A 15951-nucleotide genomic window follows, 5' to 3' on the forward strand; every position below is an offset into this window, starting at 1 on the left:
CCAATATTATTCCTGTGCAGAAGTTTCTTTTTATTTTCAAATTCTATTCAGTAATTTAGTTATATAATTCTCCACTAAATAATTAAAGTATTAAAGTAGAGTGTGCCTTTGAAATACCTTTGAAACATGCCGCATCTGTCTGTCTTTCCTATGATATTCTCTCTATACACTGCCCTGCCTTTCCTGGAACTCACTATTTTAGACCAGGCTGGGCTCCAACTCAAGCTTTTCTTTGAACTTAATCTCTTTTTCTTTATACCTAACTACTCCAGAAATACATATTTACACATGTTGTCAGGAATCTTCAAATCATTTCTTAACATAATGTTACTTGATATGAGCAGTCATAGAAAGTTTATGCTAATTTTGGTATTTAAAATTATTTTTCTGATATTACATTTTAAAGATGGCATTCCACTTTTTTAACAATATTGTTTATAATTCTTCATATAAATTAAGAAGTATATCATTCAACTCAATATCTGCAATACTACTAATATACTGTGTATATAAAGTGCAGCATAAGGAATTTTCCCAGTATCAGTAGAAATTAAAAATTGTACTTATTTTTTTCTTGTGTGTGTGGTTTGTGTGTGTGCTTGTATCCACATGAATGAAGGTGTCCTTTGAGATCAGAAATAGGTGTTGGATGCCCTGGAGCTTGAATTATGAGGTTTTAAGAACTGACTGATGTAACTGCTGGGCACCTAACCCTGCCTTCTGCAAGAGCAGACAAGAGCTCTTGACAAATGAGTTATTTATTCAGTACCAGGCATATGCACTGTAGACATATTAAAGATGTCACCAATAGCCCAGAATGGAGTATATCAACGGTTTATTTATTTAGGAACAAAACTCACAGTAAAGATAGAAATCTGCAGTACTCTGTGTGTGCTGGAATCTGGGAACCAAATTCAGCAGAAAAGGAATGCACACACTTTTCATTTGCATTTATTGTAGCTTAGACCATTCCCCAAATGGTCCAGTATCAAAAAGGTTACTGGCTGAAGGAGTTCCAACAACATCTCCCCATTTTGTGATAACAAATGGGTTCTAACGCTAACACAAAACTATATACAATAAGAACAAATATCAAGTATTGTCCAGGGGGAAAAAGAGGCAAAAGCATACATAAAAATTAGAATTACTTCCAGGTGATGGTAGCACATGCTTTTAAACCCAGCACTCAGGAGGTTGAGACAGGTACAACTCTGTGAGTATGAGGCCAGCCTGTTCTACAAGAGCTAGTTATAGGACAGGCCACAAAGCTACAGAAAAACCCTGTCTCAACATCCCCCAAAGAGAATTACCACCAGCATGAACAGCATCAAGCATGAAAAAATATATACTAAATGTCTAGCATAAGGTAGTTAGCAAACAGCAGAGATTATTTCAATAGATACCCAATCATGGGGAGACTAAATCTTATATTAAAAATGTCTTGACTAAATCATGAGAGGAAAGTAGCTGTGACTATCTATTCTTCAACCCCATCAAAGTCTTGAGTAGAAAAATAATGTTACCTGAGTAAACATAAAGTACAATAAAGCAACTTCCAAAAGGAGCAATAAATGACAGAGACAACGGACTACCTGGGCAATCACCGAAAGTCACATTTGCAGCATTGGGGTAACCACCTCTGGCTAAGGCCTAGAATACCTGACAGACCATTTTCAGAAGAAGGAAAATTTGAAATAGTGTCCTACCTTGTTTTAGCAAGGATTGGTTGTCATTTTTGCTTTTGTACTGCTTGTCCATTTTGGACTATGTGCATAATGTCAACAGTCAAAGCAAGGGCAGTTCTTTCTTTCTTTCTTTCTTTTCAGTTTTGGCAAGAAGAAAACAAGCTTCAAGTGGAGGGTCCAACATTCTCTTCAGAATATATCAGTGCTGCCAGGAGCAATCAAGTTGTGGATAAAAGAAAGTATGGTGTTAGCATTGTAATACAGAAAATGTAAACAACACAGGGATGAGTTTCAAAGATCTCCTCTTATGAGATTTGAAATATAATATTCAGGGAAAAATAGCTTTCAGGATAATAAACATAACTGGCAGAGTACACAATATGGCTTCTAAAATTAAAGTTCTCTTTTTATTGGTATAAATTCATTGGTGCTTAAGATCCTAAATGCCTTGTCTTACTGCATCTTGTATCTTGTTAGGCCATGCCCAGTGGCTATTCCTTGATTGTTTTAAGGCGGGGACCTGCTTGTTCATCCCGGCTACCCAGCTAGCTTACACCCAAAATAATCACACAGAAATTGTGTTAATTAAATCACTGCTTTGCCCAATAGTTCTAGCCTCTTAATTGCTAACTCTCACATCTTGATTTAACCCATTTCTATTAATCTGTATATCGCCACTTGGCAGTGGCTTACCAGGAAAGATTCTAACCAGCATCTGTCTCAGGCAGAGCATCCATGGTTTCTCTCTGACTCTGCATTCTTCCGTGCAGCCTCTAGTACTGTTTTCCCCACCTATCTAAGTTCTGCCCTATCAAAAGTCCAAGGTAGCTTCTTAATTCATTTTCAATTCATTAACCAATGAAAGTAAATCATGAACAGAAGAACCTCCTACACTATTTCCTTTTTTCTGTTAAAACAAAAAGAAAGGGTTTAACATAGTAAAATTGCATGTAACAAAATAGTTATCAAGCAAGAATCACAGTTACAATATTTATATCTACTTTATCTTTTAACTATAAATTTTTCAACTCCATCAAAGACTCCAGAAAGATATAATATTACCAATGTAAACTGGAAGTGCATTATAAACAATTTCCAACACTCCATAATTGGCAGAGACATCTCACTGTCTGGACAATCACCCAAAGTTCTTCTGTAACAAGCAGGCCCTCTCTTTACAACAACTGGCGCTCCAACATGGTTGCTTATATCCACGTTAAACCTGAGAGGACTAGAAAAAGGAATTCTAGATAAAAAAAAAACAGAGAGTTTAACACAACTTTTTGCTGTTTGCTGGAGGCAAGCCTCAGCTCCTTTAGGAGAGATTTTTTCCTGACTCAGTAACCTTAGCAGGAAAAACATGGCAGTTTTAAAATGCCAGCTTTCTGGCCTATGCGGTTAGCATGACCTCTGTCTTTTGCACTGTCTCTTGCGGGAGACAGAGCATTTGGATGGGGTTTGTGAGTAGAGCGTGACAGCTTGTTTGTGGATTCGCTGTGTGCCTGGAACTTGGACAGAGTGCTTGGCTCAGAGGCACAAGCAGCTCTGCCATGCTGTACTGTGCAGAGCGAGCAGGAACTACGGTATTTATCATAATGATAAAGCACAGCTTAAGCTTTAGACTGGGCAGGAAAACAGGTAGTACCATATTACCCCTACTAATGGCTCAACTTAGGTTTTTAAGAAGTGCTTAGCATTTTGAGAAGTACTCCTGGACAGTAAGGAATTATAGATTCACAATAGGAGAGATTCAGGCATAAAAGAACTCTAAATGTGTCAGAGTGTTGGATAAATGTATGTAGGCTTGGAAGAGAAAAGAGTATGAAAGACCCCAACCCAAATTGCTCAAATTGCTGCCGCAGCTAAAAATAACGCCATTTTATGCAAGGCTTGTACTTTTGGGGAATTCAGACAGAGGACAGTCATACATTGCAAAACAGGATTACAGACTGTCGGTAGCAAAACAGGATATCTGTGGTCAGCCATGGAGGCAAGGCAAGAACGGGAAGTGCCAGTTATGAAAGGGCCAACTCAGCCCTAACCGGGGTCTATGTATCAAGGGGGAATTTCTCCCCAATTTAACCTGGCTAAATTAAGCTGTCCAATGAAATCCCTGTAACCAAGGCATCTGCTTCTGTAACCGCGCTTTTTGCTCTCTGCCCTTATAAAAACCCCTTACCACAGCCTGAGGGCGCGCAAGTCTTCCAAGAGACTCTGCCGCCCCAGGTGCCTGTGTATCTGAAAATAAACCTCTTGCTGTTTGCATCCACAATGGTGTTCTCGCTGATCCTTGGGAAGGGTCTCTCCAGAAGGAAGACTCTTTTCGGGGGTCTTTCATTTGGTGGCCCGTACAGGGATCTGGAGACCCCCACCCAGGGACCACCGACCCACCTTCGGGAGGTAAGCTGGCCAGCCTTTTATTTTTGTCACGTCTTATTGTCTGTTTGTCGACTGTGCTGCGTTCTGTATACCTCAGCTGGGTGTCTTGTTTTTGGCGGGATAGAGATGGAGTTGACGAACTCGGACTTCTCCCCTGCAACCCTGGAAGATGTTCCAAGGGTGTCTGGGTCCCGATATTCCAGGGCCCATCTGTCGGAATCCGTACCCCGGATTGGACTCTTCGGAACCCCACCTTTGTCTGAGGGGTACGTGATCCTTCTGGGAGGCAAGGAATCCGGACCCTCATCTACGTCTCCATCTGAGTTTTTGCTTTCGGTTTTGCGCCGGAGCCGCGCTGCGAAAATTGTCTGTGTTTGTCTCTGCGTCCTTTTTGTCTGTTTCACATCTACGGCAATTTCATTGGAAATTATGGGGCAATCCATAACTACCCCCTTGAGTCTCACCTTACAGCACTGGAGAGATGTTCAGGACACGGCTAATAACCAGTCCGTGGAGATCCACAAAAAGAAATGGGTCATTTTCTGTTCCTCTGAATGGCCAACTTTCAATGTTGGCTGGCCACGAGATGGAACTTTTAACCTTGATGTTATTTTACAGGTAAAAGCCAAGGTGATGAACCCAGGCACACATGGGCACCCCGATCAGGTGGCCTACATTGTGACCTGGGAAGCCTTGGCCTACGACCCACCTCCTTGGGTCAAACCTTTTGTTCTCCCTAAGCCATTCTTGAAAGAACCTTCTGCCCCTACCCTTCCTCCTCCCCTCCTCCTGACCCCGGCTAAACCACATACTCAATCTTCTCTTTACCCGGTTCACACCAAGCCTTTGCAGCCTGGAGGGAAAAACGAAAGGACCCCAATGGCAAGGACGGTCCTGCCTCCTGGAGATGAATTATTAATGGACCTATTGGACGAACAACCCCTGCCATACCAAGGACCCGCTCCACCAGAGGAAGCCGCCCCGACTGCGGCGGCCCCGGACCCCACACCCCCAGCCACATCCCCAATGGCTGGACGACTGCGCGGACGCCGGGAACCTCCCCCAGATTCCACCTCACAGGCTTTCCCCCTCCGGATAGGGCCAAATGGCCAACCTCAATACTGGCCATTCTCAGCCTCCGATCTTTATAACTGGAAACATAATAACCCTCCCTTTTCCAAGGACCCCACCATGCTAACCTCTCTTATTGAATCTATTTTGGTCACTCACCAGCCCACCTGGGATGATTGCCAGCAATTATTACAGGCTTTATAAACCAGCGAGGAAAAGCAGCGAGTCTTTCTGGAGGCTCGTAAGAGGGTGCCGGGTGACAATGGCCGTCCCACGCAGCTGCCGAATGAAATCGATGCTGCTTTCCCCTTGGAACGCCCAAATTGGGATTTTACCACAATTGAAGGTAGGAACCACCTACGTCTCTATCGCCAGTTGCTCATAGTGGGTCTCCATGGGGCTGCCAGACGACCCACCAATTTGGCTCAGGTAAAGCAGGTCATTCAGGGTTTTGAGGAGTCCCCCTCCGTCTTCCTAGAGTGACTCAAGGAAGCTTACCGTATATATACTCCCTATGATCCCGAGGATCCTGGATGTAACCTTGCCATGTCTTTTATTTGGCAATCAGCACCAGATATTAGAAAGAAATTAGAAAGGATGGACAACCTCAAGGAAAGCACCTTGCAGGATTTACTTAAGGAAGCAGAGCGGATATTTAACAAGAGGGAGACTCAAGAAGAGAGAGACGAGAGACTTAGAAAGGAAGCAGAGAAAAGAGAAGATATTAGGGACCGTAAGAGGAATAAGGAAATGAGCAGGTTGCTAGCCACCGTAGTCTCATGACAGCGGCAGGATAGACAGGAGGGAGACAAAAAGGGGCCCAGATTGGACCATGATCAATGCGCATATTGCAAAGAAAAAGGCCATTGGGCCAGAGATTGCCCAAAGCGCCCTAAAGGACCCCGCAAAGCCCGGCCTCAGGCCTCCCTCTTGTCCCTGGAAGAAGACTAGGGAAGTTGGGGTCAGGAGCCCCCCCCCGAACCCAGGATAACCCTTGATGTTGGGAGGCATCCGGTCACCTTCCTCGTGGACACCGGCGCTCAACACTCAGTGTTGACCCAGCCTACGGGGCCACTGAGTGACCGGTCAGCTTGGGTCCAGGGAGCCACCGGAGGAAAACGTTACCGATGGACTACGGACCGGAAAGTGCTACTAGCTACTGGTAAGGTGACTCATTCCTTTTTGCATGTGCCTGATTGCCCCTACCCGCTATTGGGCAGAGATCTTCTCACTAAATTGAGAGCACAAATACATTTTGAGGAAGCAGGGGCTCACATTACAGGCCCCCAAGGGGAGCCCCTCCATGTCCTAACCCTCAATTTGGAAGATGAATACAAGCTATATGAGCCAGGAGAACATGAGGACCCCCAAAAATTGACCACCACGTTTTGGCTAAAAGAATTTCCTCAGGCTTGGGCCGAAACCGGGGGCATGGGCTTGGCAATTCGGCAACCCCCTTTGATCATCGCTTTAAAGACCACGGCTACCCCCGTGTCAATTAAGCAATATCCCATGTCCCAAAAAGCCTACCAAGGAATTAGACCACACATTAAGAGACTCCTGGATCAAGGGGTTCTGATTCCTTGCCGGTCACCATGGAACACCCCTCTCCTCCCTGTCAAGAAACCCGGCACGGGCGATTATCGGCCAGTGCAGGACTTGAGAGAGGTCAATAGGCAGGTGGAAGACATTCACCCCACGGTCCCCAACCCCTACAATCTACTGAGTGGACTTCCACCCTCCCATAGCTGGTACACGGTACTGGATCTCAAGGATGCTTTCTTTTGCTTAAGATTATACCCAGGTAGCCAGCCCATCTTTGCCTTCGAATGGAAGGACCCAGAAATGGGGCTTTCTGGGCAATTGACATGGACCAGGCTCCCACAGGGGTTTAAAAACAGCCCCACCCTCTTTGATGAGGCCCTACACAGGGATCTGGCTGACTTCAGAATTCAGCACCCGGACTTGATCCTGCTACAATATGTTGATGACTTATTGTTGGCAGCAAAAACAGAAGCTGAATGCAGGGAGGGGACCTCTGCTTTACTAAGAACCTTAGGAACTCTTGGTTACCGGGCCTCTGCAAAAAAAGCCCAGATTTGTCAACAACAAGTCATATACCTAGGGTATCGACTCCAGGAGGGACAGAGATGGCTGACTGAGGCACGTAAGCAGGCCATCCTGAACATCCCCGTCCCCAAGGGACCCCGTCAGCTGCGGGAATTCCTGGGGATCCACTGGACACTGGATACTGTTGCCTTTGGATCCCCGGGTTCGCAGAATTAGCAGCCCCCCTTTACCCGCTCACCAAACAAGGGACACTCTTTACCTGGGGGGAGGCCCAACAAGAGGCCTATATGAACATTAAGAAAACTTTGTTGGCCTCACTGGCTTTGGACCTCCCAGACCTGACCAAACCGTTCGAATTGTTTGTGGATGAGAGTCAGGGCTACGCCAAAGGAGTCCTAATCCAAAGACTGGGACCCTGGAGACGGCCTATAGCATACCTCTCCAAAAAGTTGGACCCTAGGGCCTCAGGATGGCCCCCTTGTCTCCGCATGGTGGCAGCCATAGCGGTCCTAACAAAGGACGCTGGTAAACTGACCTTGGGACAGCCACTGACTATCCTGGCACCCCATGCAGTAGAGGCTCTGATTAAACAGCCTCCGGACCGCTGGCTGTCCAACGCACGCATGACCCACTATCAGGCAATGCTCCTAGACACTGACCGAGTGCGGTTCGGCCCAACATTGGCACTCAACCCCGCCACCCTGCTTCCACTGCCGGAGGACCAGACCAACACGACTGTCTGCAGATCCTGGCGGAAGCGCATGGAACCAGGCCAGACCTCATGGACCAGCCCCTCTCAGATGCGGACTTCACCTGGTACACAGACGGGAGCAGCTTCATGGAGGATGGAGCCAGAAAGGCGGGGGCGGCGGTGACCACCGAAACAGAGGTAATTTGGGCAAAGGCCCTCCAACCAGGGACCTCAGCTCAAAGGGCTGAACTTATTGCTTTGACCCAGGCACTCCAGATGGCGAAAGACAAGAGACTAAATGTCTATACAGACAGCCGATATGCTTTCGCCACTGCCCATATTCATGGGGAAATCTATCGGAGAAGAGGACTGCTCACCTCAGAGGGGAGGGAAATTAAAAACAAAGCTGAGATTTTGGCCTTACTTAAGGCCTTATTTTTGCCCCGAAAACTGAGCATCATTCATTGCCCGGGGCATCAAAAAGGAGATGCCCCAGAGGCAAGGGGAAATAGACTAGCGGATACAGTGGCCCGGGAGGCTGCAAAAGGCCTGACCTCGATGGCCTCCCAAGCCTTTCCCCTCCAACCAGAGGCAGAAGCCTCCCCTGAAACTCCAAGCCATGGCTTGTTCCGATACACTAAGGAGGACACCGATTTACTAAAAACCTTGGGGCATCCTTTGACTCCGCAAAAGGATGCTGGGTCTATGCAGGAAAGCCAGTAATGCCCATCGGACAAACTTTTGAATTAATATCCTACCTGCATAAATTGACCCACCTCAGTCGCCGAAAAATGAAAGCTCTCTTGGATAGGGAAGAAAACATTTACCACCTGCTCGGAAAGGATGTCATCTTACAACAAGTAGCCGATTCTTGCAAGGCCTGTGCACAGGTAAATGCCGGAAGGGCAAAGGTTGGAATCGGAGTCCGCATGCGGGGACACTGACCAGGTATTCACTGGGAAATTGACTTTACAGAAATAAAGCCAGGACTATATGGCTATAAATACTTGCTAGTATTCATAGATACCTTTTCCGGATGGGTGGAAGCTTTCCCTACCAAACATGAGACAGCCAAAATAGTCACCAAGAAATTGCTGGAAGAGATCTTCCCCAGATATGGGATGCCCCAAGTCTTGGGGTCAGATAATGGGCCTGCTTTCGTCTCCCAGGTAAGTCAGCTGGTGGCTAAGCTATTGGGGATTGATTGGAAATTACATTGTGCTTACAGACCCCAGAGCTCAGGTCAAGTAGAACGTACAAATAGAACAATAAAGGAGACTTTGTCCAAATTGACGCTCGCAACTGGCTCTAGAGACTGGGTACTCCTACTGCCCCTGGCCTTATACAGGGTCCGGAACACTCCGGGCCCCCATGGATTAACCCCATTTGAAATAATCTATGGGGCACCACCACCAATGATTAATTTCTTTGATGACACCATTGCTGATTATGCTAACAGCCCTTCTCTTAAAGCCCACTTACAGGCACTCCAGCTTGTCCAGAAGGAGATTTGGAAACCACTGGCCGCTGCCTACCAAGAACAGCTGGACAGACCTGCGATCCCCCACCCGTTCCAGATCGGGGACTCTGTCTGGGTTCGCAGACACCAAACCAAGAACCTCGAGCCCTGCTGGAAGGGACCCTATACCGTACTATTGACCACCCCTACGGCGCTTAAAGTCGAAGGGATAGCAGCCTGGATACATGCTTCACATGTAAAAGCCGCCAGCCCAGGACAGCAGACACCAGATCAGGAAAAGAAATGGAAGGTCCAGCGTACCCAAAATCCCCTAAAGATAAGACTGGTTTGCAACTAATGTTTAAGATGATCGGGTTTTTCCTATTAATCCTAGGACCTATGGGGACACAGGGAGAGGGCCCCCACACTGTCTACTTATTAACCTGGTGGGTCATCTCCCAGACCGGCGAGACGGTCTGGAAGAAAACTGGCCAATATGCCCCCAATACCTGGTGGCCGCCCCTGACCCCAGATTTTTGTCAATTAGCAGCTGGTTTAGACACCTGGGATGTCCCCATCGAGGACCCTACCAACTCTGAGGACAACCTGCCACGCGCTAAGCATGCGGCCACAGAGGTCAGCTCATCAGGAGGGCCTATACAAACTTCCCCCGGATGCAGGGACAATTGGGCTAAAGACAGGCTAGCTTCATTAGATTTCTATGTATGTCCAAAGGATGATAGAAGCAGAGACAAAGCATATGCTTGTGGCGGGTATGAACAATATTTTTGTGCTCAGTGGACATGCGAAACCACTGGGGATGCCTACTGGAATCCCTCCTCCTCCTGGGACAAAATTATTGTCAAGAGAGGCTGGGTTAAAAATAGGGCAGGAACCACTTCGCTGCCCCTTAACATTACATTTACTGACAAGGGTAAACAAGCCCTGGAATGGCAAAAAGGCTATACCTGGGGGCTCCGCTGGCATATGTCAGGGACAGATAAAGGGGTGATATTCAAAATACAACTTAAGGTAAAGACAGCGGCCATACCTATCGGCCCTAATCAAGTTTTGACAAATCAGCGGCTCCCATCTGTACAGGAAAATAAGGAACTGTCAATTGATCACAATGCACTACCTGTTATGCCCAGTCTACCTAGGACTCATGGCTCAACTCCCATCCCCACAGCTGCCTTAATTCAGGAAGGGAAGGGAGACCGCCTATTAAATCTAATGGAGGGAACCTACTTAGCCCTCAATTACACTAATCCTGACAAGACACAAGATTGCTGGCTTTGTTTGGTCTCAGGGCCCCCATATTATGAAGGGATAGCTATCATGGGCAACTATACCAACCACACCAAGGCCCCTTCCCAATGTACCTCCATACCCCGGCATAGACTGACCTTATCAGAAGTTTCAGGGGAAGGATATTGTATAGGGGCTGTTCCCCCCAGCCATCAAAGGTTATGCAGAAAAAATAGATAAATTAACCTCCACAGGATTTTATTATTTGGTAGCCCCTACTGGGACATATTGGGCATGTAGCACCGGGCTAACACCATGTATTTCAGCCGCAGTACTTGATAAATTTAATGATTACTGTGTCTTGATAGAATTATGGCCTAAGGTAATTTATCATAAATCTGAAGACTTTTACAGCCACTATGAAAGGAGGCCCAGATATTGTAGGGAACCGGTGTCCATAACTGTGGCCCTTTTACTAGGAGGAATTACTGTAGGGGGAATGGCTGCTGGAATAGGGACGGGGGCAATAGCTTTAACTGAGACCAGACAATTCAGACAACTACAACTAGCCATGAATACGGACATCCAGGCCTTGGAAGAGTCCATAAGTGCCCTTGAAAAATCCTTAACGCCCCTCTCGGAGGTTGTCTTACAAAACAGAAGGGGGCTAGATATCCTATTCTTAAAAGAAGGAGGGTTATGTGCGGCCCTTAAACATTCCTAAAAGAGGAATGTTGCTTTTATGCAGACCATACTGGATTAGTAAGAGACAGTATGGCCAAGCTAAGAGAAAGACTCAAAAATAGACAGCAAATAGTTGAATCCCAACAGGGATGGTTCGAGGGATGGTACAACAGGTCTCCCTGGTTCACCACCCTGATCTCCACAATTATGGGCCCCATGATTATCATTCTTTTAATTTTCTTGTTTGGCCCTTGCATTTTAAACTGGCTGGTACAGTTTGTAAAAGACAGACTGGCAGTGATGCAGGCATTCATATTGACCCTGCAATGTCAGCCAACTGAACCAATATATTCAGACTTCTGACTGCAACCCCTCCAAAGGAATGAAAGATTCCATTCCAATTAACAAGAGATATGGGGGAATGAAAGACCCCAACCCAAATTGCTCAAATTGCTGCCGCAGCTAAAAATAACGCCATTTTATGCAAGGCTTGTACTTTTGGGGAATTCAGACAGAGGACAGTCATACATTGCAAAACAGGATTACAGACTGTCGGTAGCAAAACAGGATATCTGTGGTCAGCCATGGAGGCAAGGCAAGAACGGGAAGTGCCAGTTATGAAAGGGCCAACTCAGCCCTAACCGGGGTCCATGTATCAAGTGGGAATTTCTCCCCAATTTAACCTGGCTAAATTAAGCTGTCCAATGAAATCCCTGTAACCAAGGCATCTGCTTCTGTAACCGCGCTTTTTGCTCTCTGCCCTTATAAAAACCCCTTACCACAGCCTGAGGGCGCGCAAGTCTTCCGAGAGACTCTGCCGCCCCAGGTGCCTGTGTATCTGAAAATAAACCTCTTGCTGTTTGCATCCGCAACAGTGTTCTCGCTGATCCTTGGGAAGGGTCTCTCCAGAAGGAAGACTCTCTTCGGGGGTCTTTCAAGTATAGAGAGTCATAAAATAAAGTTAATGCTTTTATAAACAGGTAAAATTTTTAAAGAGACAGAGTACAGATAGTCATAGATTAAAAGGAGTAAAGAAAAGTTAGCCATGTAAAAATGGAAAATTCACAGAGTCTGGATTATGTATATTATTGTGTTATCTTTGAATTTTTGACTGTGAAGGAGCTAAGTACAGAGAGACATTTCATTGAATGGGCTGCCAAGATAAACCAGCATATATGTTCTAAAGATATCTTGATTCCAAAATTTGAGTCTAAGGATATGTTTCTTTGAAAAAGAGGCTTTTCTTTAGTTTTCATAAAAGATGAGAACCTGTGGATTGCTTGTAAACCAATATGGTTTGATAGACCATGCCCCCTGAAAGGTTGCCGTGAACACCCTCAAAAATTACTTCGTACAACTGGTGACTGAGATGAACCTAGCACACACGATATACCATAAAAGACCTGATTAACAATACCCCCAACCAGCCAGAAAATGTTTAGACAGAACTACACCCATATTCACAAATATTGTTTGTAAATGTTTGTTTTCATTTAAAGGGGGATATGCTATAGAGATTTGCATTGGAATAGATCTTGCTTTATTGATACAAATTTAAGCTCAATTTTGTTATATGTATATGTATTTCTGATCTTGATAAAAGTATTGTGATTGTGTAGTTCATTTAAAAAATGTAATGTTTAATTAAAGTATATGTTAATAGATAACCATCTACAATAGTCAAGATGTATAGAGATATATTTCAGTTAGTTAGGTATTCTTCAAATCTTTCAGATACCTTCAGAATATGTCATTTAAAAGTTTTAAAATTTTAGGACTTTTCATGACAGTGAGACACATTTGCTCCTGGCAGCACCAGCTACTCCAAGAGGAAAATGGGGATTGAAGAGACTCCTTATGGAGATGGTTAACAATTTTTGGTCAAGAAACTACTCTTGCCTAAACTGCTTCATGGTATGCTGTAAAAATTGAACAGGCAAGATCCACAGAGAAATGACTGCTAAACTTTCATAAAGGTGAGATAATCCTTCAGGGTTCCCGCTTCATGAAAGTCTGAGAGACATTCTCCAGGATACAGCAGAAAGTAATTGAACTGTCTTGAAATTTCCTGTTTCATGGAAAAGTCTGCAGGATACTATTATGGGACTGTAGGCTGAAGATGGATGCCCCATCAGTATAGAAGAACTTTGGGTGACTGTACAGACAGTGAGATATTTTTGTCAATTCTAGAGTGTTGGAAGTTGTTTATAATGTGCTTCCAGTTTACATAGGTAATATTATATCCTTCTGGAGTCTTTGATGGAGTTGAAGAATTTATAATTAAAACATAAAGTAGATACAAATATTGTTAACTGTAATTCTTGCTTGATAACTGTTTTGTTATATGCAATTTTACTATGTTAAAGCCTTTCTTTTTGTTTAAACAGAAAAAAGGAAAAGGTGTAGAAGGTACTTCTGTTCATGTGTTGCTTTCATTGGTTAATGAATAAAGAAGCTACCTTGGCCTTTTGATAAGGTAGTACTTAGATAGGTGGGGAAAACAGAACTGGAGGCTGGAAGGAAGAAAGCAGAGTCAGAGAGAAGCCATTAATCCCTCGTCTGAGAAAGACACTGGTTAGACTCTTTCCCATTAAGCCACTGCCAAGTGGTGATATATAGATTAATAGAAATGGGTTAAATCAAGATGTGAGAGTTAATCAATGAGAGGCTAGATCTGATGGGCCAAGCAGTGATTTAATTAATACAATTTCTCTGTGGTAATTTTGGGTGCAATCTATCTGGGTGGCCAAGACAAACAAGCAGGCCCTCTCCTTGCAACACTTGATTCCTTGGAGGCCTGCTCTTCTTTTTTTTCTCAAAGGGAAATGAAGGACAAGCTGATCTCAGGGAGAGGAGAAGTTTGGGAGGCATAGAGGGGGAGGGAAAACTGAGATCCAAATGTAATGTTTGAGAGTAGAATAAAAGTTAATAAAAACAGAAAAGTTTCTGGAAGGGAGTTAAATAAAGAGGAAAAATTTTTAGAACATGCTAGTGAACCATGATTTGCTTAATAACTTAAACAGATGATATTACAACTGTAAAACAGGTTCTAAAGATCTTGATGCTGTTGTCATGATTAGCTGCCTGGGGATAAACATGATCAGACTACTCTGAGCAATCAGTCGCCATGGCCTTGGCTTACCTCAAACTTACAGGTGAAAATCCCCACAAGGAGAATTACTTTAGCTTCCAATCTTTTCTCAGAAAAAAAAAAAGAATTAAATTAAAGCACACATTAAATGACCAAGGACTCCTGGGAGTGGTTACATTCTAGCCTACTTAGATTGCTAACAGCTCAAGCAGACTATTTTACTCTGGAGTTCAGTGAGGGTGACGATGACAGAGCTAACTTTGATCAACTGCACCACTGAGTTAAGTGAGAGAGGATGGGAAATAAAAAAAATAACTTCCCCAAACCTGCCTTTTTCTTGGGTGAAAGATATCCAGTTGTTTAAGTCTCCTACGGGATATTGATTTGCTAGTTGTCCCATCCTTGCTTTTCTAAGGTCGATAAATCCTGTATGTGTTACCCAGCAGACTGTGAGCAAGACTATGGAGAAAGACAGTGAGGGACTATCATACTTGAAAGGCAGAAATATTGTCTGTGAAGACCAATACTAGAAGGTGCTCCCCCTGGTATGCCAATACTAACAGAGAAAAATTGCAGAAAATGGGAACTTAGAGAAATTCTTTCTAAAGAAAAATGCCTTGAAACTGACCTTAAGCTAAGTTGAATAAGTAATTTAAAATAAGCTAAATATCCCTGACATAAAATCACCAAACAATAACTAAGGAAGACATATCAATGGCATTAGCCAGTCCCAGAAATGGATCTACACAGAGTCTTTCCAAGCCTTCCTTTTCAAGTCTCTATATGTCAGAGATTCAAATTGCACTTCATTAACTAATTTTAAATGTAGGCCACAACTTGAGTTTGATGCCTTTACTAGTGGACCTGGAAAGTCTGATGCATTGAGCTTTTTGTGTCCACATTTTGATCTACCTTTTTAAGGTTCTCAACAGTTCTAGAGTTCCAGCAGTACATGGCTATCTCTTGCCTTAAGACAGCTCTCTTTCAACCTATCTGTAAGTTTAGTTGTAGTCTGAAGTCTCTTGTTGGTCATATTGTCAAACCCAGCAAGTCACATTCTTGACTCTATAAACCAGAGCCCTCATTAATCACTTTGATGTAGTTGAACCCACTGCCCAGAACTTCAGATAGCAGGAGGAAAGCTGGTAAGTGTCTTGAAAGGAGGGCGGCTTGACAGGAGTTGGATAGGAGCTACTGGCAAGATAAAATCTGTACCTTTTTAGTCACAAAAACCAGTATATTTTAAAAAAAATTGTCTTCCAGACTGATTTGTGAAAAGGAGGCAGTAATCCAAAAGGCCAGAATCAATACAAAATCAATAAGAAGAACCAATAAAAGGTCACTTAAGCATCAGTAAGAAATCTTTTTTTTTTAATCTGTGAGAGTCGTGATGGCAAATTACACAGTACTTCAGCTTTCTTTAAAAAAACAAAGAAAGGAAAATAATGATTAATATTATTATTAATTATTAATAATAATGTTTCTGAATGATGTGCGATTTCATGGTGTGTACAGACTATCAGCTATAATGTTCTTAGTTGCAAGTGACATGAACATCAAACCTAAATCAGTT

The 15951-nt window shown here is 44.1% G+C and overlaps 1 protein-coding gene across 1 annotated transcript; it reads left to right on the forward strand.

Moving 5' to 3' along the window:
- The first annotated feature begins 7492 nt into the window (after nucleotides 1-7492).
- On the forward strand, nucleotides 7493-9286 carry LOC148121241 (uncharacterized). Its single transcript, XM_087909470.1, is given in 4 exon segments — nucleotides 7493-7867; nucleotides 7951-8607; nucleotides 8610-9065; nucleotides 9245-9286. Coding segments are annotated over 4 exon segments (1530 nt in total).
- The last annotated feature ends 6665 nt before the right edge of the window (nucleotides 9287-15951 follow it).

This window comes from Myodes glareolus, chromosome 8, assembly GCF_982192425.1.
Source record: "Myodes glareolus chromosome 8, mMyoGla1.1, whole genome shotgun sequence".
NCBI classification, from domain to species: domain Eukaryota; kingdom Metazoa; phylum Chordata; class Mammalia; order Rodentia; family Cricetidae; genus Myodes; species Myodes glareolus.